The sequence below is a fragment of the Larimichthys crocea genome, chromosome III, assembly GCF_000972845.2.
Source record: "Larimichthys crocea isolate SSNF chromosome III, L_crocea_2.0, whole genome shotgun sequence".
NCBI lineage: Eukaryota > Metazoa > Chordata > Actinopteri > Sciaenidae > Larimichthys > Larimichthys crocea.
In genome coordinates this window covers 15,250,221-15,275,752 of record NC_040013.1, presented here as the reverse complement: position 1 = coordinate 15,275,752, position 25,532 = coordinate 15,250,221, and the positions used below count along the sequence as shown (strand labels likewise).

The 25,532-nt window shown below is 41.9% G+C and overlaps 1 protein-coding gene across 6 annotated transcripts; it reads right to left on the bottom strand.

Annotated features, from left to right (window-relative positions):
* Positions 1–2,329: 2,329 nt before the first annotated feature.
* On the bottom strand, positions 2,330–23,856 carry ldb1a (LIM domain binding 1a). 6 transcript variants are annotated; one of them, XM_010737583.3, is made up of 13 exons: positions 23,702–23,839; positions 21,828–21,898; positions 18,712–18,812; positions 9,204–9,306; positions 8,539–8,583; positions 8,269–8,344; positions 7,288–7,390; positions 6,895–7,067; positions 6,684–6,806; positions 6,513–6,590; positions 6,272–6,395; positions 5,936–6,084; positions 2,330–4,055 (listed from the first exon to the last, which is right to left on the bottom strand). In XM_010737583.3, exons 3-13 carry the CDS (start codon positions 18,737–18,739, stop codon positions 4,002–4,004), a joined length of 1,056 nt encoding a protein of 351 aa, XP_010735885.1. In that variant the 5' UTR covers positions 18,740–18,812; positions 21,828–21,898; positions 23,702–23,839; the 3' UTR covers positions 2,330–4,001. The 6 variants fall into 6 exon arrangements, with proteins under 6 accessions (XP_010735885.1, XP_010735886.1, XP_027130083.1 ...); XM_010737584.3 differs by having other exon boundaries at positions 5,942–6,084; positions 23,702–23,834; XM_027274282.1 differs by lacking the exon at positions 2,330–4,055 and adding an exon at positions 4,062–4,951 and having other exon boundaries at positions 23,702–23,856.
* Between the last annotated feature and the right edge of the window lie 1,676 nt (positions 23,857–25,532).

The window sequence follows — 25,532 nt, the reverse complement described above, 5'->3', positions numbered from 1 at the left end:
AACATATTTGGGAAAGATACTCTTGGGGGAGGGAGTTTTGAAAACACACAACATGCCAAGAAATCCTGACATTGTCGAAAATATTTTTTTTCCCCCCGTGTTATCAAAATTGTCAAGAAGAACGATAAATAATATAACAAGCCAAGACAAGAATTAAACTCGCTCAGACTGAGACAGTGCTATTACTTAGCTATAACCTGGTTCTGTCAACACAGGAAAGAAGAGACTGTGACAACTATTCAAATGCTTTTCATCATGGTTTATGAAATGTGAACATCTGTGTAACCCCTCTGTTACAGTGGTTAAAGAATATTAATTTATGTGAAAAGGAACACAGTGACACAACAGGCATGAACCTTAGTTCCCTTTCTAATCTCTCTTTATGCAAATAAGGAGGAAAGAGTTACATAGTCGTGTGTGTCCTCTTCTCTTGTTTCCCTTATTAGGTCAACTGTCGCTTGCCGATCACTCATCCCTGGTTCCCCTCAACCCAAAATAATTACAGACTGATCCTTTCATTTAATAACAAGAGAGTACACATCAAGTGGCTTTGGCATGTGAAGACTTTTGCAAGGCCTTGCAGTGCTCTCACTCAGTAATTGTCCTCAATGATTCTGTCCTCTTGAGTCAACAAGATCATGTGAGATCACTGTGAGATCCTTGTGTGTAGTGTAGTGGGAAGCCGGTGATCATACCTGTATCGCAACACTTGCAAAATAACTGCTGGTCTCTGTGTTTTGTGATAAGATATGATCCATGACGTTGTGGTTATAAGAAACACAGTGAGCAGGGGGAGGAAATTATTTCTCCGCCATTTTGAGATGAAATAATAGGGTCCACACGGGTGACTCCAATGATACTAATTAATGTTCTGTTCCATTTATCGGGACAGAGACTTTCCAGTGAGCCGACATGTCGACAGCAGCACCCTGACTCTGTTTGAACCTGAGTTTATCCTACTATTTCATGCTGTGAAAAACGTCTATTGATACAAAATTGTACTGCATGTTGACAGAAGCTATGCCTTCAAGATGACCTACGAGATGTGGTTTAAAGTTCTCAAAAAGCAGGTGAGCGTGGTGTAAGTCGATTTTGTCACAACTTACACCACAAGGTTAAAACTGAGCTGTTTGAGCATGATCAAACACTGCTTTGTACCTTTTGTTGGTTCGCAGACACCATTGTATAGGTACGGCTATCTATTACACACGTTGCTATTGTCACAGTTTCTGTCATTCCTCTTTTCATGCCAACCAACATGGCAGCCATCTTCTACACTACTTCTGCCCTGCTAAGACAAAAAACTGGCAGATAAAGATAGGTCAAACTCGAAGTGAACTCCGTCCTTGAAAGAGCGCTGTTCCATTACTCTGAAACAAAGGTCGCAATGTCTTCTTCAGTTTCCAGTTTAAACTTTGTTTCAATAAGAAGAAAAAAAATCAGCAAACTGTAGTGGGCTGTTTTGCATGCAAAAGAAAAGCGTTCATTTGGAGCGTGTTTTCTTTGCAAGAGCTGACGATTTTAAGAATTCACTGAGGTTAAATTCACCAAAGCATAGTAGAGTAATTGTTTCCCCATGATTAATAGAGAAAATGTCAGCAATCTGTTCGATCATTTTGAGGTCTTTTTTTTTGTGTGTGGTTCTCTCGCATAAAGAGTCACTGCGGCTGAGTCCAATAAAGACAACCATGTTTTTCAGTGAAAATTCATCTTTATTGATACCATACATGAATCATCAGACAGAAACCTGGCAAAAAATATAGATATAAAATCACCCCTATGGTGAGGTGCTACAGGAGCCAGCTATGGGTGCATTGCCATTGCAGCTCTGTCTCACATATCACAAACCTTTATTACCTAAATTATGTCAATTTAGGAAACGCAGGGATTTGAAAAGTTGCCCCTAGATTCAATTCTGTCGGACTGCTGAGTTGATACACCACAAAAGTAGACTAGGGGGGCTAGAGACAGTGAATGGACAGTGGATTTACTGACAGCATTTCTGCCAGATATAATGATGGAGGAATTTCAGATAGCCTGCCCTGTAAGCGGAGAGACCCCTGCTGGGAGAGTCTGCAAATTACTATCCAACAGCTGTCAGCTAGGGATTCTGGGTGTTGCTGAAGTCCATGAGTTGGGCAACATTTTCTGTCATATGTCCGTCAACAGGAAACCCTGACACAGCAGCATATGATCAAGCCCAATGAATCTTCTTTTCTACAGAATATGATGTCAGGAATATTTCGAAATGCCAATTATGGCGTTTTCATTTATCTGAAAAACATCCATAAAAACACCAAACCATAAAAATCAAGATTGAAGGTTTAGATCATTTTTATTATTTTATTTTTATTTCACTAAAGGTTGCACCATTGTGGCACATTTCCCACATCCGAGGAACTTGAGGCTCTTCATCAGAGGATGACAACCTCACAGAAAAAAGGGATGACTAACATTTTCTCTAATTGTGGGTATTTATTGGTTTTAAGGTAGACCAGGGTCCTACAACAGAGGAAACTGGCTATAATGTATCTCTTTAATGTGAACATAGTGAACCACTTTAATAAACAGGCTAGAATAGCCTGGAAGCCGCATGTCAAAAAAAAAAAGACAAGCAATGGAATGACCTCAATTAGCACTGACTGACTCAGCAGCCCCACAAACCCCTCCATATATTATCATGAGTATTGTACAGGTGGGTTGGACCTTAACCAGAATGTCAGTACATAGAAAAATAAATACAGTTTGCTAAAATGAGAGAAAATTCTTTTATCAGTGATTGTACCATTAGAAATCACGTTTAAAAAAACTTTTAAGAGGCTTTTCATCTCTTTACATTAGATTGGAGTTTCTCATAGTTCTAGGGAGGAATACATAGAATAACCTTTACAGAAATTACTACCTAAAAATATACAAGCACAGACACACAAACATGAGGAGTAAAGCCAACAAATGATTCTTCATAAAACATAAAACAGCACAGTGTAATCAATATCTAAAGAATCTTTACATGTAGCTCCTTGGTCTGCAGCTTTCTTAATTGTGATTAAAAACATTTCTGGGAAAACTTAAGTTAATACAAAAGTCTTTTTTTTTTTTCTTATTTTACAATCCTGTCAAAACTTGTTTTTAAAATATTTTTGAGTAGCAAATTTGAGAAGTTTTCTGTTACTGTGTTCTCTGAAGAGAGGACCCCCAGATAGAGACTTCAAGACAACGCAAACAGTTCTGCAATGACAAGTCAACAGATCCAAACCAGGCATTTGATGGAAATTTAGTGGGGGAAGTGGTTTCCAGTGTGCTGCTTTGGACTCACATCAAACAAGATGTAGTACAGTATTTCAAACACTAGCCTTGTTCTCCCCAACCCGTTTTCTGAAGCCAATGGACCTGGTGACAGTGTGATGTCTGACACAGATGGATGACATTATATCAAGCACAGACATACATGAAAGTTATTACCATCACAATAAGAATGATCTAACAGCAATACTTATACATTAATATACTGCAGGTTTCAGATGTTTTACAGTTCTTACATTAGTGATAATAGAAAAGAAAAAGAAAAAATACACCGTCAATTCATAAGAAAAATAGATTGGAGTTAATAGTGGAAAACAGTGCAAAGAATATTCTGGGGTGTTTTTGTTTGTTTGCTTGCTTGTCTGTTTATTTTTTAGAAATTGTTTACAAAAATAAAAAAAATTCAAAACAAGTCTAAAACATAGAAAATGAAAAACACACTTCTGTAGTGTCTGGTGCTCTGGTCCAGACATGCTGCGTACCACCTCTCTCCAGTACCTCAATGTTTTATGCTGTAGTTGTAGTTGAATGGGTCGTGTTAGTGTGTGGAATGGTATGTTTGTGTGCATGGGTGTGTCTGCAGTGTGTGTGTGTATATATCCGTGTTTGCATGGTGTGTGTAATATGTGTGTGTGTAATGTGTATGTGTATGTGTGTGTGTGTGTGTGGTGTGTGTTTAAGATTTAGCGTAGTGGTTCTCAACTCCGGTCCTCAAGCTCCGGCACTGTACAGGTTTTTGTTCCAACCAGGTCCTACAAAAACAAATGATTGAGTTTTTAAAAACCGAACGTTGAATTTTGATACTAAGAGTGCACACAGTTTTCTGCAGCCTGCAAAAAAATAAGTTAAATAAAAGCTAAGCATTTCTTCCCTGTGACATGAGCACAACAGAAACAACGAGGTGCGTCGTCAAGGAAAACGCACGCCCGAGAGACCCGAGGTTGGAACAAGAACCCACTGACACGGTCGCCATGGCGAGCACTCGGACAACAGGACACGCCAACTTTGGCTCAAACTCTGTGGTGAGCGATGATGGGGGGGTAAACACACATTCGCGCGCACACACACCGCCACCCCGCCAGTTTCACCACACCTCTAAGAGGTCTGACTGGAGCCGAGCAGACAAGGGCCAAGGCTGAGCACCACTGATCATGTGCAACAATGTGAGGGAGCGAGTGGGATTCTGCTGACACTGTCCTTTATGTGGCAGCAAAGAGCTTTACCAGTCCATCAGCTATCATCCCGTTCCCTAACCATTTTCCTTTCATCTTCAAAATAACAGAACGGAACAAAACAAACAAAAATTAATTGAACACAAGTGCTCGAGGCCACCCTCCCTGACTCCTCTCGCTAGTGTGTTGGCTCAGGTGGATCCCAGTAGGTTTTAAGCATTGAAAAGGGGGCTTGCTGGGACCAAAGCGCTCTACTGGGACGACTGGGAGTTGTCATTCTTGCTCTCCTGACTGGAGGGAGCCTTGTTGTTCCAGGGCGAGTGTGCCCCCAGTGCAGGCGAGCTGTTGAAACTGTCCTCATCCTCCAGGCCATTCGCCCCATCGAACTGCGTGTTCTCCAGCCGCGTGATCAGACGCTCGTCCTCGTCACCAAACTCCCCTCCCATCAGAGTGGGCTCTCCCACCATCATCACGTCCTAAAGGGGACAGCAAGGGCCGGTACATATTATCCCCATAATACAGGGGTGTGCGCGGAATGACTGGCTGCACGGACGAGTTGTAACTGTAGCGTTTTTTGTTTTTTTTTTGCTTATGGTCTAGATGCGATCTAACTTGATTCAATTCCAGCGTTACAAATGAATTTTAACTAATCAAATGCATTATGATTGATACTTCAAGCTAGGATTTAGGGACCAAGGCACCCTGGGTGTTAAAATCCTGACGTATTAAGTGTCCTCTCATTCTGAACCCAATCACAACAGATGTGTTTTCAGGGCATCTACCCTGATAGTTCAGTAGTCCATGTGGCCCTGACACCCTGCCCCTGTTCCGAGAACCAGGGTCGAGGAGTCCTTCCTACTGGCCAGCAGTGGGCATCCCTGATCCTTGAGTGCAGCATCAGGGGGGGTTTTCATTCCACCTCGGGTCTCATTCGCTCAATCAAGCAACCAAGTAAGCAAAGACAGCAGTGCTGTGTGAATCATGTGCTCTGATAGACTTAGTGGTAACTCTAAACCAAGTTGATGCAGCAGATTTAGAGAGAAAACCTAACTGTCCCACTGGAGATCAGAGCCACCCCATGGCCCCAAAATATATTACTTAGAGATGGAGATCACTTTTACCTCCTCTATATAAACCCATAAACCTGTGGCCCCAGAGGACCAGGGACTGCCCATCACTGGTTCACAACTAAATCTACTCAACCTCAACCCCATATACCTCCCACTACATCTGAATCCACCTCCAGAAGCCTCTTGAAGGTAATTCTTCCCTGTCCTACAGCTACACCTACTCCTAAAACACACTAACAACCCCAGCTACTACTACTACTAGACCCACAAATAACTGTCTGACCTCCTTGCCCATCTTTCCAGCCCCTCCACCCTCTGTTTTATTCTTCCGTGCCTTGCTCAATTGATCTTGGGAGGTGCACAGAGAAGTCAAGTAGATGTAATGCTTACAGGTACCTGGCTGGAGAGGGAAAAGCTGTTGGCTGGACTCTTCTTTTTGCTGTTGGTGTTGTTATTGCTGCCTCCACCGGAGCTCACGGTGCTTCCACCGGACACCTTCCTTTTTCGCCGCTTGTTTGGAGCTTGTCTGGCTGGCTCAGCTACAAGTAGACGAAGGGAGAAGATTAAAATCAAGTATTTAAATCTCAACAAAACAGTCATTTCTAGGATTGCTGCAGATAAGGTCATGGAATTGCAACTTTATGAGTACTCCCCAGCTTAATGAAGGTCAGGGAAATAGTGCTGTGATAGTGATAGTGCTGCTAATTTCAAAAAGGTGTGCGTTACCTGGAGGTGCTACCATTCTTTGCCACTTTTGGAAGAGGCAGGTCTTCAGGCAGTCTCTGGGACTCAAGCTGTAGGTCTTATGTCGGGACATCAATTCTTGCATGGGCTCCAATATCACACATAACTTTACAGAAGATAAAGAGATAAACCAGAGAGACAGGAAAGAGTGTTAGCAGATTGTTTCATCTGTAGTTGAGGTAATTCAACAATTTAAAAAATGAGGATATGGAAATTTGCTTACACGGAGGTAGTTGAGTGTGGAGTTGGACAGCCCACATCTGGTGATATTTTTAGCCAGCTGATCGAGCATCTGAGGATCCTGCACAGTTGGGTTAAAAAATGTAAGATTTTTTAAAAAAGCGCATGCAGAGTATGTGCATTTGTGTGCGAGTGTGTGGGTTTTTGAACTCACATGCATAGCCAAAATGCTCCTTGGTAGGACCTCTCTGTGTTGTCTGATGCTGAAGTGCCACGTCTTGATCCTCATCATGTCATCAAACATGAACTCTAGGTACAGGCGGCCCTCCACACAAACCTTACCCACAGGACAGAGATAAAAGTCAGATGTCACAGCACCAGCAACAGAAAGTCAGTTTTTCCATCCAGTGTGACATTAACCGTACCTGTGTGAACATGGGTTTGCCGTTCTGGGTCACCATGGTGCACTGGTCACAGTCGAGAGACACAAAGTTACTGTGGAAGGACTCTTTTGGATGCTTCAAGACGTAGAACAGCTCGGTGGCGCCACCCTCAAAAATACTTCGAAAGTATCGTGGAATCAACGTCCTGCCGATGGCTGTAGACAAAAATGATAATTTTATTAGTAAATCAAATGAACACTTAGAGATGATCAGCAAAATGACAAAGAAAAAAAAAAAGGATATACTGTTAATGCTAATGTCAGTTATATATATCAATCCTGATCTTGTTATAAAATCCTCGAGTAAATTTGAAAAACATAAAATAAAGATAAACAGGTTAATAAACATTTTGCAGGTAGAACTTTAAATTCTTACTGTATCGTTTGGGCCCATCTTCCAGACAGAAAGTGATGGTGAGCATGGCATCATCTTCAAAGAACTCTGTGGTGAATGCATCCCACCAGAGATTGTCACAGTCCTGAAAAAAAAGAAGGAAAAACTTTCACTCTTGTGTTTTCATTCCTGGTTCTGCTCAACTACTCTTGTGAAAAACGATGTGAGGCAATTTGCTCAACAAAACAATAGATACTGTGTTTGCTATAAAAGACACCACACACACATACATACATACATACATACATACATACATACATACACACAAAAAAGTGAATGTAACTAAACCAACTCTAGAAGAAGAAGTAGAAATTCATATTTCCTCAAATTTACCACTTCTATAGCCCTTCTACTCTTCTTCCCTACAATCTGGTCAACAGATTGCTATTTGGGGAAACCACTGGAAGTTCGTGATGGTGAACCACATTAATACTGTTTTGTTGTTGCAGTGAAGAAGAAGAAGAAAAAATAGAACAGAAGTTGAGGAGATAAACTTTATAAATTATGCATGCTAAGTTGTTGGACATAAAACGCCGTTATAGTTCAAATCACTCCAATGCACAGAGGTTAGGGTGCATGTATTTGTTGGAACTGACAGTCACATAAGAAGCATGGCTCTCAACATCCACTCAGCTGCACACTCAGGCATATAAACAGTTGGCACTCCAATTAAGTTTTAGCCAGGTTGATCAGATAATCCTATTAGAGCCTGAATATAAATTAAGTCAGTGAATTCTGGAGTTTAATTTCCCACAAAATCCCGAGCACGGTTAGCTCCACATAAACAGCAGCTGGGAGGGAAAATCTGAAAACATGGCAAAGGGTATTTGATTGGAGCTGCAGAATAAAGACTGAAATCAGAACCGACTTGAAAAACGAAACACCAAGTCTGTGTTTTTGTACCACACTAGTTTGGTGTTGTGTTCTTATTTTTCTCTATGGGGGTGATGAAATGACTCTAACCTCTGTCCAATTCTGTAGCCTTTTGTTCAGCTCATATATCCGGTAATCTGTCTGGTTCCCGTACGGTGTCGGTCTCCTGAAACAGAAAACAGAGGAATTCAACACCCTGCAGTCAGTGGATTTTTCATTAAACAAATGGAATAAGCCAAGAGCTGTCTCAAACACAAGTTACTCACAGGCAATGTAATGCCTATATTTTTTAAAAACACAAATGGAGAGCTTAAAACAAATTATAAATTACTTCCAAGTTAGGCATGCCAGTGTACTCACCCCATTCCAGGCTCCATGTATGATGGGGGGTACATGGGTGTAGGCCTAGGAGGGACGAGAAATACAAAAATCAGCAACAGTTTGAAGAAACAGAAGTAACATGCATAAAGTATATGTGCTTTCAGTACTGTACGGCAAATGTATTATATGTTGTGACTGTACATCTAACATGACTAACATGTAGTTTTTAGATAAAAATCCACTTCACAATACATCTTAAAATATTCAGCCCTTGCAACAAACAAATCGACATTTAATAAGTGCTGTAAGAAGTAACACTGCGTCTTTAACGTGACATCAGTCTTTGTCACTTTTAATCAGGCTGAATGTTGCTTCTTCTCTATTTTTGCCTTTATAGGCCACATTTGCTTCTGTCAGCTCTCATTTGATTTTATTCCACGATCAACTATCAAAGATGCTTTGATCAAACAGATCAAGCATACAGATATTTATAAAAATAACCAGCATCTAAAAATAGGCATGTTATGTCAAGAAAAACAAACTCTAATATATTATTAATAAAACATACAGCTCAAACATCAGGAAAGAAAATTCATTCAATGATTTAGTGGCTGAATTAATGCAAAAGGTGCTCTATTTTTAGACATCTTTTCCTTCTTCACGGGGTGTACTGTCACTGTCCTGAGAGTATAACCCAGACCTACCCCACATCTCTGTCCAGCATAGCGCCTGGGTGGAAGGGGGGAAAGCTGCCGCCGTTGGGGGGCTCCTTAGGAGAGTACAGCTTGAATGACTTTGACGAACAGCCTGCACACGGCGGAGGAAGAGGAGGGAGGAGGGAGAGAGAGAAAAAAAAGAGCAGAGATTTAGAGGAGATTTAGGATACTTTAGATTTAGCTCATTCAAATCACAGCGTCGTCTAAGTAATCTAATGTTAGATGATTTTGTTGAGATTTACTCAATATAAAAACACACTGCCAAAACAATTTCCTGCTGCTTTCATTATCTAATGCAACTTCAATCTGGTAAATGGACAAGAAAACAAATCATCATGGGTGTGTGTGTGTGTGTGCGTGGAGGGGGTGTGTGTGCAATATTTATTAGCCTGCAGAAATCTGAGAAAACAATCAGTGAAATGGGTGGGATACAAGCAGAAGAAGTGGTCTGACGTGTTCTTTGTGTTTTTATACCGTCCGTATCATTATAAGGAACCCTCTTCTCTGCATACAGCCCCATGGGATCCTACCATGCACTGCACGGTCTGTGTGTGTGTGTGTGTGTGTGTACGTCTCCCCCTTTAGCTGCCTCTTCCACCCATCCCCCCACTCACTACCCTGGCTGTTGTTAACCCTTGTCTGCCCAGATAAGCCATTCATGCTCAAACAATTCAGGGCTCTGGGAAAACATCTATTCTATATCTCTACTCGGGGAGACCTCACACAGACAGACAGCGGCTGCATACAATTAGGTCTGACCAAAGATATGTACACCCGAGCAGGCAGTCGCTGACTGTGGATGAAAAACAACCTCTGGAAATTTGACCCAGACTGGCCCGTCACAACAACCCCACTACTTTATTTTAGCCGATACGGGAGGATGTGAAGAGAGCTTGAGGATTTTAATATGTGGCGGTGATACATTTATAATAAGGATAATGGCAGTGTATATTCCCCCCTTTGGTAATGTTGTTTATGTGTGCCGTGCTTGTAAATACGGTATCCCCAACAGGCACCTGAAGGCCGTGCAATGTGAATTATTTGCAATTTATGCACAACAGTCTGTCACTGTCAGCTTGGCATAAAAAATGGCGGCTGTACTAAATTAAAACCAGCAGGGGGCGAAACCTAACTACTCTGTTTTTTTTTTTTGGTGATCTGGTGGATACCCCACATGCAAACTACTCCACAAATGATGGTGGTCAAAGTCAGTACAAACTGGGAAAGGTAAAGGGGTTAAGTTCGCCTGTGTGAACTCTGATCTGTCCGTCCTCCTTCCCGGCTCCTTGAACAACTTCATTTACTCTCACCCTTTTCTTTTCCTTGATTCACTATACACAGAGAGTCATCGCAGGTCATCTTCTCCTCCCCATTGATACAGGAGTGAACCTGCTTTGGAAAACCCAACAATGGTTTTCTATGCATTACCTCTGACCTATAGGCTCCAACACCCAGACATCATTCATGCCATATAACAAGAGAAATTTCCCTGCAACAAATATAAGATAATCATTTTCTCTTGTAAATAATGCAATTCTGCAAAAAAAAAAAAAGGTTTGCACACATATTATAAAAAGAGGCCCACTCCAGCAGATGCATGTGCATTATAATGACATAACATCTTAGTGAGTTTAAGGGGGTGCACATGACAAATGACTTTAAAAAAAGAAGAAACCTGATTAAAGATCAGACGAGAGCTCATGATGCAGAACCACATTAACAAAGGCTAACTTTAAATAATGGGACTTTGGTGCAGTTTTTAGTCCGCCCAAACTGTTCACTGCAAACAAAAGAGCTGCATCCAAAGAGGCTGGCCCTCGGCCAATAAAACATCCGAAGCAATGTGCGGAGAGACGTACTGGTGCACTGCATTACTGCTGGAAACTTACTGCTCGGTTTGTGTCCATGCACGGTAGATATTTAAAAGAAATAACACAGTATGTACTTTAAAAACACACGGGGACCAGGCGTAACCTGAAACGCAGGGCCCGCGTCCGATCACCGTTTGCAGAGGACGGTTGCCATAGCTAGTTGCTAAACTCCGCCACTAATTTATTTAAAAAATAATAAAACAACCCCGCACTTGTTTGTGACCACTTTCAGTGGTTTACCGTGAGACAGTTTTGCTGCTAAAGTAACGCGGTTGTAAGTTTGAGTTACCTGCAGAGAAAGGTCCACCGAAACGCGGTGTTGCTCAACACCTCCGCTCGGTGTTTTCTAGCCGCCTAGCCTCGCTGCTAGCCGGAGCGGCTGGATGGGGAAAGCTCCAGCTCCGACCGTCGGTAACCGAGTCCTGCGATCCCAAACAAGGCGACAAGCGACGGGAAGTCAACCACTGCAGCTAGTCCCCCTGGTTCCCGTCAATTTGCAATCCGGATTTCTATGTTTTAAATGTCATTTGTTTAAAAAAAAGGGGGGTGGGGGGGGACGGTGCTACCTATCTACTACTACTACAGGACCCTTTGTTCCTGCCAGCCGAGACACGAACAAACAAAGGCCCCGCCTCCTCCAGCCTCCTCCAGCCTCCTCCAGCCTCCTCCGCCCATCCCAGCTCACAGACCGGGACGAACACAGGCCTCACCTCCCCACCAGGAGACCCCAATTTGTCTCGTCCAAGACCCCAGAGTGCCACAAGGCGAGTCCCCCTACTGAGAAGTCCAGTTATCAAACTATTTTATCCTTTAATGCACAGTTTCCACATAATAGTCTGCAGCATACAGTACACTGTGTATTAGCATAATGCAGCATTTTAATGTTGTATATTATGCAGAATTAGGTTTATTTCCAGGTAGATTTTCACATACAAGGAATTTATTTTGATGTTATTGGTGCATATATATATATATATATATATATATAAAATAGTCTAAACCTTTAAAATAACAAGATGTACACATTATACAAAAAAGGCCCAGAATTGCCGGCTATATTATATTATTGATTAATAATTATTGACGTATTAATATGTGCATTACTAATTAATGCTGCAGTTGGTAATGGAGGGGCTTATTTCTAGTGTTGAATTTCTTCAAGGGTGATAATGATACTTAATAATTTATTTGCTGATTGTATTTTCTATTATTAATCTGAATTCGCAAATGAGTAACTAAAGGTATCAAATAAATATAATGGAGTATCTCAAAATTATACTTAAGTACAGTGCTTATGTAAATGTACTTAGTTATTTTCTACGACTGCACACATGATGCCGTCATATACAATCTATCACTCGGCTCCCAGATTCATGACTTGTAATAAATACAGTCTTTAAAATGTCATAGTGTGTGATAAAGTTGAGTGCCTCTCATATCTGTTAGGAGGAATTAAGACGGCCACAAATTTTAATAAGAACATTACAGATCTTCAGATTGCAAGACTGACTTATTCTTCATCTTCCACAAGACAGTTTACTGGAAGGTCTGGAAGTTATCGCCAGCCTGAAATACGATATAACTCTGGGGTTTAAATCTGTACATACTTACAAAACCTCCTTCAGGATGAATAACATTTCATCTTATCTCATCTTTTCTTGTTGATTTTAATCGTATGTGTTTCACCAAATGTCATGTTTCATTTTATTTGCACCTGTAATCTCAAAAAAAAAAGTTCCATAAACTTTTTCTCCTTATCTATCTTAATAAGTTTCATGAGTTTCATAAAGGGTGAATTTAAAACTTAAACACAATATGTCAGTGCAATGAAATTTGTAAATGTGTTCAATCCCCTGGGTTGAACCACAGACCACAAACTGGCAGGATTATATCCCACAAAACCGTGCAGCATCTGAAAGTATTTTTCCGACATGGTGCATTTATAATAGTGTTGAATGGTAGGTGTGTTTATACTTAATTCAGTCATAATAATCAGCCATGAGGAATAAAGTGGATTTTTGCTACGGCTGCTAGAACTATGTGAACTAACACTGCTCACCCAGTGCTGTACATTTGTTCTAACCTTAACAAAAATAATTTACTTTGGAGTAAAATTTACTGTTTAATAATCTGTAACAATAACTAGTTACCTAAGTAGATTGTTCAATTTAAGCCAACTTTAAAAAGGCTTATGAAAAACGATTGACTTGGCTGATGACTCAAATCCTTTAGACCACAGTCCTGAGCCTGTCATATCCTCAGATTATGTAAAGACATAATCTGCTGCCTCACTTTTAATCAATAACCACTCTAATGTTTACAAGCAATATATTTGAAGGCCAGAGAACCTTTTGTGGTTTCAAAGTGCCTTTAAAGCTCAATTTGTTGAGGCTTTCACTTGAGCTGCCAGTCATTTCGTGAAATTATATAAGCGAAGAGTGCGATGAAAGGAGAGAAGTGAAAAAAAAAAAAAAGCTTTTCATTTAGAGAGTAAACACATCTGACCCAGGCACAGAGCACAGATATATAGTATCTACTGCAGCTTCCGATCAACTATATCTGTTCTGAACTGTGGGATACATCATCAAATCAAAACCAAATAATCCATATCACAACATGGACCTGGAATTTTATGTCATATCAACAGCTGGAGTTATATTTCTTTAAAATTTTCATCTCATCAGATTGTTCATTCCACAGCTGCAGCCTGTTGTCAGTAGCAGGATGTTGTTCAGCTAAAATGTATATCCTGCATCACTCTGTTCAATTCTGGAAATCTAGAGAGTTGCCTTTGTAGTAACGGCAGAAGATAAATTATGAAACAGCTACATGAAGGATTGAACAAAAGACTAAAGCCTTTTGTTGTGAGACACTGTACGCCCAGATCTAAGATCTCTTGTAGAAAACAATGATTCCCCAGTCCGCTGTCTGTTCAGTGTTGATAGACTGACATGAGGAGAGACGTGACAGAACAGCATCTCCCTCTGCTGGCAAATGCTGCAAACATCTTCCACATCCTTATTCAGAATAGAGCCGAATACAAGATAATAAACTCTATCCAGAATGTATTCACAGCTATCACGTTTTTGTTTTAATAAAAAAAAAAAATCTCTCATATGTATTACATAGTTAGATGTTTATCTGTATTCACCTATGCCACGACTGTAACAAGTTATTACTTTTACATTGACAAGTTTTAACACTGTCACATCTCGGGAGAAAAAGTCTGCATTATTAAAAAAAGGCAGACCAAATGGAAGTATGTAAACACACACGGTACCTGACAAGTAGGGCTGGCAGGCAGTGATAACCTATTTTAGTCAACTTGTACTACACAAGATCTGATGTATCCTCTTGTATTTATAGAGCCCTAGCTCCAAAGACTATCTGTACTATACTACCTATACTATTTTATGCAGAGGTGGACTGCATAGCATTCACACTCATGGAAAATAATAGTGTGGCCTAGATTTGATATTATTATTTTGTTTAATAATTAAACATCTGAGTCTATACATCTGTATAGAGTCTGCAAGACTCCTGGACTTGCAGAAACAAATCTTGGTGAAGAAAACTGTGGTGAGCTCTGTGCCACACACGGGTCAAAATCTTCAGCCATGTTTTGTCTACATGCAAACTTCTGGTGGTACTTCTGGGCGCTGGTGAACGGCACATTCCTACTCCTGTTGCTGCTTTCTCAGCGCCACAGTGGAAGCACAAAACTGTCAGGGAAACTGTTGTGACACCTGACTGGTAGTGATAGCAACAAGGCAGCAGACAGAACGAACACAGACTGCACCCAGAGGAGGGTACTGCGGCTTGACAGGAGGAAGTTAAACAGCATGTGTGCGAGATGAATCGAAGGATAACAAAAGGAAGCTGGTATGTGAAGGATGGGGGTCAATGATCTGAATCCTGGCAGAATTAGCCAATCCCTAAGGTACGTCACAGAGGACTGGTCTGGTGCGTCTCTTGTTCTCCAGGGAATTAAATGTCCTGATAAAAATGTCTCACCAGAACTGAGTTCTCTAATGAGACAATCATTTCGTTCAAATCCACCATAAAACAGAATAAACACTTGTATTCCCATAATGCTGCACAACTCAGTTTCAGTGTCAGTTCTTAAACTGAACACCAGAGAGACAGACTGCAGTAATGATGTTATTTAGAGACTAATCCTGGAGCTGCTCCACAGATGGTGAATAATGAAACAACTATGACACAGCACTTGAATTTACTGGAATGTGGACTCTTTGTATCATTAGTAACACAAAGCCCTACGTTCAAATGATACTTATTTTAATTTCACATCTTAAGCAAACTCTAAAAGCCCTGATGAGTCAGTTTCTAATTCCAAGTAAATGGACCAACTCCACAAAATCCACCAAATCCACCTCCACCGACTGACATCATCAAGCCTTGAAGCTCTGATTCTCAGTTTAGGGAGACACTTGTCAAAGCACAACAATTCTGTTTAATAGGGAAGACAGTCTCAAAATGTCAATATTGACCTGGATTTGCATAAACTTAATTAAATATACACAGTGCTATTCATAGTCTGTTTGCACATGTCATCTTTGACACCAACCAGTAACACAAACAGGCTGCTTAAATTCGAGATCCATGTATAAAGTCTTAATCTGGTTGCTGTTTTGTATGCTATATTTATACGACTTCAGCCCACACATTTGCGCAATCACAGGCAGCACAGAGACACAGCACAAAGCTTTCAAGCAACTCTGCGCCTGTCCTCATACCTTTTGTTTTCAGCGCAGCTCTGTTTCAATCTGAGCACTGTTAACGTCCCCTTCTACCTCAGCACCAAATGGGCTATAATGTTTCAAATACCGCAGCTTGCACATCTCTAACAAACAAATGCGTGCCTTGATAGAAAATCATTTTTTCCTTCCCAAACATTTTGCTTTCTCCCCGTCCTCCCCCTTCCTCTCGGCACATGGCAGCTTTCCTCTGCCATCCTGTCGGCCTGCAGCAGATGTGACATCACTACAGCTCGTCTCCATTCTGCAAACCCCCCTCCCTCCCCATCTCTGACTCTGACTCCCCAGCATCTCTAGTCTCCCACGCATTCCTTCTTTCTCTCCCTGCCTCTGCACGCACAGCCATTTTGATCTAACAAACAAGATCTGAGAGACTCACGAGGGTAAAGAGAGAGGAGGGGACAAGGAGAAGTGGAGAAGAAAGCGAGGCACAGGCTTTCAGTGCAGTGAGATAAAGCTGAGCCAGTCGTGTTGTTGTGTAACGGTAATCAAAAAAAAAAGCACTGGCTGGCTGTTTGGCTGCCATCTTGCCTCTGCTTTAAGTCACTTTTCTCCAATCACGAGCCATGTGACTTTCTGCATGAGGTAACACCGCTGTTACTGCAAAAGGCGGCGAGTGAGGGATGCAGGAGTGACAGTGAGAGGGCGAAAGAAGGAAGGAAAGTGAGAAAGGAAGAGGGGGAGAGAGTGAGATGAGGAAGGCAAAAAAAAAAGGGAGGGAGGGGTTATAGAGTGAGATGGGTGAGAGACGTGAGAGAGTGGTGAGCAGAGGGGAGCGCATGCTTGAGTGGGTGCATGTGAGAGTGGAGCGGAGAGAGGGGAGGGGGGGTATCTTCAGCTCACAGGCAATCTATTTTTACCATTTAGTCTGAACAAAGGATGTGATTGGCTCCACTGTGTTAGGACGGATCTCCTTCATGCTCGGAACAAAGCCTTAAAAAGGCTGATTCAAAGCAAAGTCACAACAACAGCAGGATGTCACAGCGCTGTCAATGAACTAGACAGACAGGAGAAGTCTGTCCTTTATTAGCGCTCGCATTCTGTCACATGCAAATATGTTCAGTTCCTCTATTCTATCATACTCTGACCTAACAACAAAACAAAGACCAGATGAAAAGAGTAAGTGATGTTAGAATAAGAGAGGGTTTGTTTTTCCAATGCAGATTCAAACACAAAAGATGAGGAAGGGGTCTTCTATCCACCATCATGCAAGAATGTAAACAAACCAGCCTTCAAATGTAATGATTTACAGCTCACACACAGCAAGGGAGAGAGAAGCTGCAAACCGGTGTTGATCAATGTTGCTCTGTGGTTATCTGAGAGATCCGCCTGCCTAAACTTGTCCTAGCAGGCTCCTCGTGAAGGTGTACGAGGGTAAGTGCATTGCTGTACATTTGCACACATGCCTGCATGTGTAAACCTGCGTACGTTGGTGCGCAACATGCACACGGGAGACCTCTCAGTTTCTGACCTCTTTCTCTGGGTACATCCTTCAAAAAACATGTGGATGTCATTAAAAGTTTCTGCTCCACAGTAAAGTCTGTCAACAGAGGGAGCGAAGGAGGCAGAGATACTGGAAAACTACAGGGCAAAAATGAAGAAGTGAGATAGTGGAGAAGAGAAAAGATCTGAGAAGAGAACATCAAGCAGAGGCCTCTCTCTAATTTTATTCCATCTGATAGCTGACTACCAATGAATCAGAGAAGTCCCATTAAAATGATACTGACACTCTAATTCAATCTGTCCTCTCTGAGATCCCCCTGAGCAGACGCTACGATTCAATTTCTAGCTGTTACTTGCTCCCTTGTGCTGCACGGAGCCCGTCCCCTGGCGCTGTGAGGCTTTCACTGTGCACAAGGCAACCGTCTTGTAGCACACCCGTTCTCACTGGGGTACCGTTTAAAAAAAAAGAAATCATTCCAAAGTCAAAAAAGAATCAAACACTCTATGGGAGAGAACCGATTATGAGATCTACTTGATAGATATTGCCAAAACATTTTGCTTGCCAAAGACTGACATGTGCAGACACAGACACAGACTGTACTTGATTTCCTTCCTCTTGCTCTGACACAGTAGCGTCAGAGTGCGGAAACTGGGTATCAAAGACATTATGATAATGTCAGTAAACCGCATTTTTATGAAACCTTTTATTTAAAGCTTAAGACAGCAAGAATTTTGATTTCAGGAAAAAGCTGAGCATAACGACGGCATAAAAAAAAAAAAGGCAAACGTGCAGGAATGCAAAGTCACAGTGACAAAGAGCTGTCTAATATCTAAACAGCAGCTGAACTTTGAGCAAATTCAACTCTTAGTTAGATCTACTAAAGCACCCTTACCGATGGCTTAAAGACAGACCAGCTTTAAACCATTTACAGTAAATTAAAGTACTTTTGACTTATTCAGTTTTGAGCAGCAGAAGGTAAGCAGTGACTTCCACCAGCATAAATATAAGAGAAGAAGCAGATCTACAGTGGTGAAATAAAGCTGATGAGAAAAAAAAAGAGTGGAAAGAAGTACTTATTGATATCTCAGAGTCTGTGTATGTGGCAAGACTCAAAGAGAATTGATCTGCTGCACAGCAAGCTGGCGTGACTGAGAGGGTCTGCTGAACAACTCAGTCCTAAAGTGTGGTAGCCTCAGTCTGTAACCTTGTTTTAGGACATGTGTTGAGAGTGTTGCATGGCCTCATCGACACACACACACACACACACAAACACACACAGCTGGCTCTAGGCAGCTTTGCAGCACTTTTATATAAGTCATCTCTCTGACAGCACCAGTGAGCACAGAAAGAAGGAGAAGAGAGGCAGAGGGGGGAGAGAGAAAAGAGCGAGAGCAGGCACTCACCGGGACAAGCACAACCTCCAACAGACATCTTCTCACATGTTGGGCTCTGCTCGGAACGAAACAGCTGCACTCAGTCCACACGCCGCTCGCATGGGCTAACTCTGAGGAAAACAACACGGACAGAGGGGTGGAGAGATTAGAGGGAGTGGTACAAAGCAGGGCATGTACACCACCACAACTACACTCCTCTCTCTCTGTCAGAGGCAGGAAGTTGGCAGTGCTGCTCTAGCTGCATCATTAATAGGCATATTGCAACACAAGTGGGAGGGAAAATGAGAGAGAGAGGAGTGAAATAGGAAGAAAGAACCTTTTTACGGTATGTGAGACTGGAGTAAGTTATATGAGCGAGGGATTGTGTGTGTGTGTTGGTGTGTGTGTGTGTGTGTGGTGTGTGTGTGTGTGAAAGAGAGAATGCAGGAGGGAGGCAATTAGAGCAAAGGAGAGGAAAAAGAGAAAATGCACATGGTGTGTGTGTGTGTGTGTGTGTGTGTGTGTGTGTGTGTGTGGCAGTGATGCATCGTCCATTTTTGCCCTGTGCTGCTGTGGGAGATAAACATACTCAGTAGGAGCCCAGAGGCAGAGGGTCATTACTGCCAAACAAACACATATGCGCGCGCACACACACACACACACACACACACTGCCTGTGTATGACAGATTTCCATCTCTCTTTCTGTCTCCCTCTCTCGCTACTTCCTTCTGTTATTCTGCTGCTGAGAGAGGAGTGGTGTTAATCACTACAGACAGTATCGATTAAAAATGCAAAGCCCACCTGGAGCGCAGGGACACCAGAGACCCAGGGGAGGCAGGAAGAGCGCGTGCACGTACAAATGTGCACGCGCTCACACCCAGCAGGAGCTGCATGTAAACAGTCTGACTCCACTGCAAACTGTTTGCTCTGCCTCTTCTCTCTCTCTCTCTCCTTCTCTTTTCTCAATTTCTAATCTTACTTCACTCCGTCAATTTAATCTCCTCACCCTGTTGATATTACCTTGACCTTTCTGCAGCTTGACGCTGCTTGATGTGATTTTGTTTCATTTCCTTTCGCTCCTCCACGTCTCTGGTTTCCCTTTCCGTTCATCCCATAACTTCTACTCTTGGCTTGAGCAAGCCCGTTCTCTGAGCCAGTAATCTCATAATCTCACACTTGGCTACACAAACACATGAGCACATAACTGACTCCCATGAGCTGGATGTCTTTGTTGCTCATGTACCCGATCCTGTCAGATGGATAACAACCATATCCTTCAGTCATTGCGACTGAATACGAGAGACTAAACTGACATTAAAAAATAATACTCCAGGAGGTACCTCTGCAATTACCAGGGGGAGTCACTGGAAAGATTGAAGATTAAGGAGCTCAACTAATTTGACAAAAAAAAGAAATTACAGTTTCATTAAGAAGCATATCCACAAACTGAGGCAACTGTAACACCTGAACACTAAACGTTGCAAGTGGGAGAGTGTAAAGTTAATTAGTTAACAAGTGTGCAGAGAAGTCTAAACAGTTATCTGAAAGTAATGGATAAAAATGAAATGAAAATAAATGTGGTGGAAAATTGGTGAAAAGCTGAAGTAATGAACAGTTCAGTTCAAGTAGGAAAAATGTGATAGATAAACAGTTTAAATATTTAGCTGGAAATCAAGGATAAATAGTTGACGTAATCAAAAAGAAAGTGAAAAAATTTGAAAAAGTAAATAGAGGATAATGATAATTAGTAAAACAATGGCTTGCTTCTGTTAATCTTAACTTGACAATTATTTCATAGTGTGAAATGAAATGAAGGTAGCATCTGGTTTAAAAACTGAACTTTGAATTTGTAACATGATGGATGTCACAGATTATGTGCATGAAGGGGTCATTTGGTTCTTCTGATACGCCTGTAGAGGTAAATCAAACCACTGGTCTAGTATATCCATGTACCTCCTGCACTAAAGAACCCCCCCAAGTGAGTTGAAGCCTAGTTTAACAAATCTCAGATCTCTGTTTTCTGTCACTCACAACCAATATACTAACAAAAGACAAACAACTGTCTCCACTGAAACGAAAGCTGACAGGCACATTCCCCACACACCAGCGCACTGGCAGAGGCATCACAGTTAAATGTCATACACGGTGTCAGACACTGTTTTCAGGACCGAGACACAATGAATAACCCTGAGGGCCTCCTCTTTTTCTTCCCCTTACTTGTCTTCTCCCCCGTCTTTTTCATTTTCCCATCACATACTTTTTTTTTTATCTCTTTCTGTTTCAACAAGGTCTGTCTCTCTCCTGGAGTCCTCTCATCTCGCTCTGTCACCGCTCGCTCCTTTTGTGCGCTTTGTAGGTCGCGATCTGCGGGTTTGACATTTACAGAAGATTCTGCTACTGTAAAAATGGTGAACTCTGAACAAAGACAAATATGAGAGACAGAGAGAGTCATCCCCGACACTGCAAGAGAAAGAAACAGAAAGAGGTAAGAGCGAGAGAGAAGAAACAGAGGAGAGGTGCGTGAATGTGATTTGGGAAATGGCTTCTGTTTCCAGGAGCGATTAGGCTTTGAAGCTGAGCACTTCACCACTGACTGCACTGTCAGGCATGCTCTCTCTCCTCTCTACCTCTCACTCTCCTACTCTTGCGGATACAGTGATTCCCGCTCTGTCAACACATCCACACATTGCTCAAAAAGCTCTGTGTGAATAATGAAGTTCCCCCCTCTGTTCGCCTCCTTCTTTCCACTGTGGGAACATGCAGCAGCAGCAGTTCCATAACATTATGTGACAGACAGCAAAGTGCCTGCACACAGACACACTAATTGCTTGGCTTACTGAGGTACAAATCTAGACTCACACTAATACACTCCTTAGTATGTTGCCCTCTGATAGCAGACAAACATTTGCTCAGATGTACTGACAACCCTGTTTTATTCCGGCAAACAAAATGTTTGAAAGGCTCCTGGTGGCATACTTGTTATCTCAGGTGAGTTCATGCAATCAATGCTTACCTCTTAGTCTTTGTCTTGCAGCTGTTGTGCCCCCCCTCCCCGCGCCCCCTCCTCTTTTCCCTTTTTTTTTTCTTTTTCTCCACACTCTCTCTCACAAAATCACTCTTGAACATCCTCCATCTCAACGCTTACCTTTGTCTTTCTTCTGCGCCCACAGTCGCTCGAAAAAGTCCGCCCGGGTCAGCCACGCAAAAGAAACCAAGCTGCGCCAGCAGAGAGAGAGAGAGAGAGAGAGAGAGAGAGAGAGAGACTGTGATGAGCAGATGCAGATAGGAGACACAAACGGAGGGGGGGGGTCTAGCAGTGTGCAAATTGGATGATGAGAAGGAAGGAAGGAGGGAAGGAAGGAAGGAAGGAGGAGTAGGAGGAAGAAGAAGAGGACGATGAGGGGGAAAAAGGTGGGGGCAGCTCTCAGCTGCACTGGTATGAATATGACGCAGAGGCAGCAGCCAGAGCCACTTCTCCACTCCTCTCCTCACTCCTCTCCAGCCCCATCCCTCCATACCCACCAAGAGAGAGGAGAGAGAGAGAGAGAGAGAGGGCACTGTATCCATGGCAACGGCAGAGCAGCGGTAGGTAGCAGTTAGGAAGTGTGTAGGGGCACAGTGGCGTGTTCCTCTCTTTCTCTCTCGCACACAGATGAGCTGAAGTCTTTCAGCACCCACGGATGTAAAGTACAGAGCCTCTGATATACTGGAGGAACAGCTGTAGAGGAGAGGCGAGCAGCACTCTGTCTGTTAGGACATGACAGGTAATGAGAAGCAGACCACTTGGGCCATTTGTGTCTCAGACTTCTTGGGGAACAGGCACCAAGGAAGCACAAGTCAATTCAGTAAATGTGGAAAAGAACAGCATTAAGTAAAGTATCAATTCTGATCGTCCGGATTACTTTTGGCCCTCTCGTGACATACAGCACAGGACGGGGCAGAAGAAAACCAAAATAATCCAAATGCAAAGATGTCTTGTTGAGGCATTCATTGTAATTATGCACAACTATAAGAACAAAACTTTCTTCCAGACAGACTACATGTTTCTTGTTGCACTTGAAACACTGCTACTCACTCATCAGGAGCTATTTGGGGTTTCACTGTCTTTCGTGTCGGGCAAACCACTGTCAGTAAACCCAACATTACATATATTTTTAGATAAATGTTCTATGCCGTGGCACAAAACTAAAATGGCTTCATTCTTCTTAGGAAATTCATGCACAAATAAAATGCAGCAAGGGACACAATTGATCAGTGAGACTCATAATTGTTGCCTGAGGGATTCCTGGATTGACGCCAGAAAATATACAGCACGCAGACACAAAATTACGCTGCAGTGGGTCTGTAACCTGGCGTGTCTTTTGTTTTGACACTGCTTGGCAACAAGGACGCTTTTCCAAATTCACCATAACGCACATGACTTTGGTGCAGTGAGAAAGCCGTAGGAAAATGTCGAAAGATTTGAAAACTTAACAAATAGCAGTGGGAGAATATAGCAGTTTTATTCTTCACATAACCGAGATCGAATGAGATATTATGTAAAATAATGTGGTAAACCACAATGGAGGACCACAGTGTGTGCGTGTGTGGTTCTGGCTGGGCTCACCTCTAATCCATTTCTGCCTGTGGGACACAGGGAATTGCCTGTGGCTTTTCTGTGCCATGGAGTACCAATCCTACCGAGGAACACATCACCCCCACTTTTGTATCTGACCCAATTTAATCCCCACCTCTGTGTTTCACAGCCTGTCTTCTTGTTCACTCATCATACCTTTCCTTAATGTATTACGCCTAGTAACAAAAGGACATCCATCAATGTCCTTGATTTAATTTACCTCCGCGGCTCTTGAGAAAACAATTTCTCTTCTCAGTGTGATGTTTGGTTAGTCCTAGCTTTCATGGGCAAATTTCATTTTGTGTGCATGTCAGTGTGTTACTTAAAAGGGTAGGCGTTATACTATCAGATCCAAACCAGAAAAGAGTTTGACCAAAGAAAATCTTAACTTAAGGTCCACTTACTGGCTTTTTCCAGATCTTTAACCACATCTCAAAGCCTTAATCAGCGATTGCAGTTCGTCAGTTGTCATCACTTAAGTTTGGGGCTTTGGTCACGTGATAAGGTGGACGTGCATAAGGGCTTAGTGTAACCTCAGCCTCCATTCAAGAATGGTCCTTGTGATGATCTTTCTCCAGCCCACGTCTCCTGGAACACAGATAATGTCACATTCATGTTCATGGTAAGATGTACACCAAGATTAGTGATTTTAGGTCAGCATCATTCATAGGCAAAACATATATGACATTTGCTGAACAGCAGCCCCTGGGGCCACAAGATACAATTACAGGTTACTCACCAACAAAGGCCACTATAAGCTACTGGTCATATCAGACCATGTAATGATGAAGCATGTAAAACTGTGTATTTCACTGCCCAAACGTTGTTTATGTAACGATCAAGTCACTGTGCTTTCATGCAACAATCACATCATCATCATACAGTAACAAGTTGTTCAGGAAATTCTACGACATTTTGTAACTCATCAGTGTAAGAAAAAATATAAAAAGTGACAAACTTCTTATCAGAACAAACAAAATACACCTCAGTCTAAAGGGGAAACAATGTTTGTGTCATTCAGAGTACAACATAGGTGTCCTCAGAACTTGGGGCACCCTCCTTACTTCCTTGTTTCTTTCTTCTTTCTGTCATTGAAAGAAATGACACTCTGAGGGAGCACAAATGCCATGCAAATCAGAAACCAGAAACTAGAGTTTAGACAGTCAGTTGACCTGTTCTCAATAAAATGAAATTCAATAGCTTCAACCAAACCTTTCATTCTTGCTTTGAGTCATAGTCGCTCATGTTACAGTGTTGGTTTTATGTTTCTTGCACTGTAAAATGATGTGTATTCCCAACCACCTTTGAGTTGTCTTTGCTCCCAAACAGAAGCTCAGGATACACACAGAGACTACAAGTCTCTTATCCTGAATCGACACTACCTTAAGAAGACAACATATAAAGTGCAACTCATAGCACGTCATTAGAGCAAAACCCTCTAGACAGTGTACTTACACAAAAACATGTTTTAGAATTGAGATTAATGTCACTCTATAGAAGAAGTTAGATACATCTAAATTGTTGTACTTACATAATTTGAGAGTGTGTATTTGTTTATGTTTTTCTTGCAGAGCATACATGCTTCCCATCCCTTTAGTGTAACCAGATTCCTGGAAGTGTTGTGACTACTTTGTATGTGTTATTGTATTGGATTACACTGTAAGGAGACTTTTACTGCTCCACATGTGTAAACACAGCAGATAAAACATTAGAAACTAAAAATTGATCATAATGGGAGTCTATCGTGACAGCCTCAGAGGTGATCATAAAGCGAAGTCAATATAAACATTATTCCAATATATAAAATATAACAAAAGCTTAACAGAAAGTGATAAGATAACATACCTTTCTTACAGTGGCCATTCTGACATGAAATATTAGGTAAACACAGGTGTTACCAATGATATTAATTAAGGTCAAACAGGGCCAGGGTGTGGTGCATGTTGTCTCTGCTGCAATAAACGGAACTGCACCTTAATTAGCTATCATTGAGCAACACCTGAGTGGATCCTGTTTCATGGCTGCTGTAAAGATTGTAACGACTTGTCCCCCACCTTCAGTATTACGCTCTATGGTGTACGGCTGCAAGTAAAAAATTTCTTTCATAATCAATTTATATATTGACTCCTTTTTAAAAAATGCATTATAGTTCCTTCCCAGTCCAAGATGTTAGAAGCACCAGTCCAAAGAGAGAAAAACAGGACATTGTCACACGTGAGAAACTGGCACCAACTA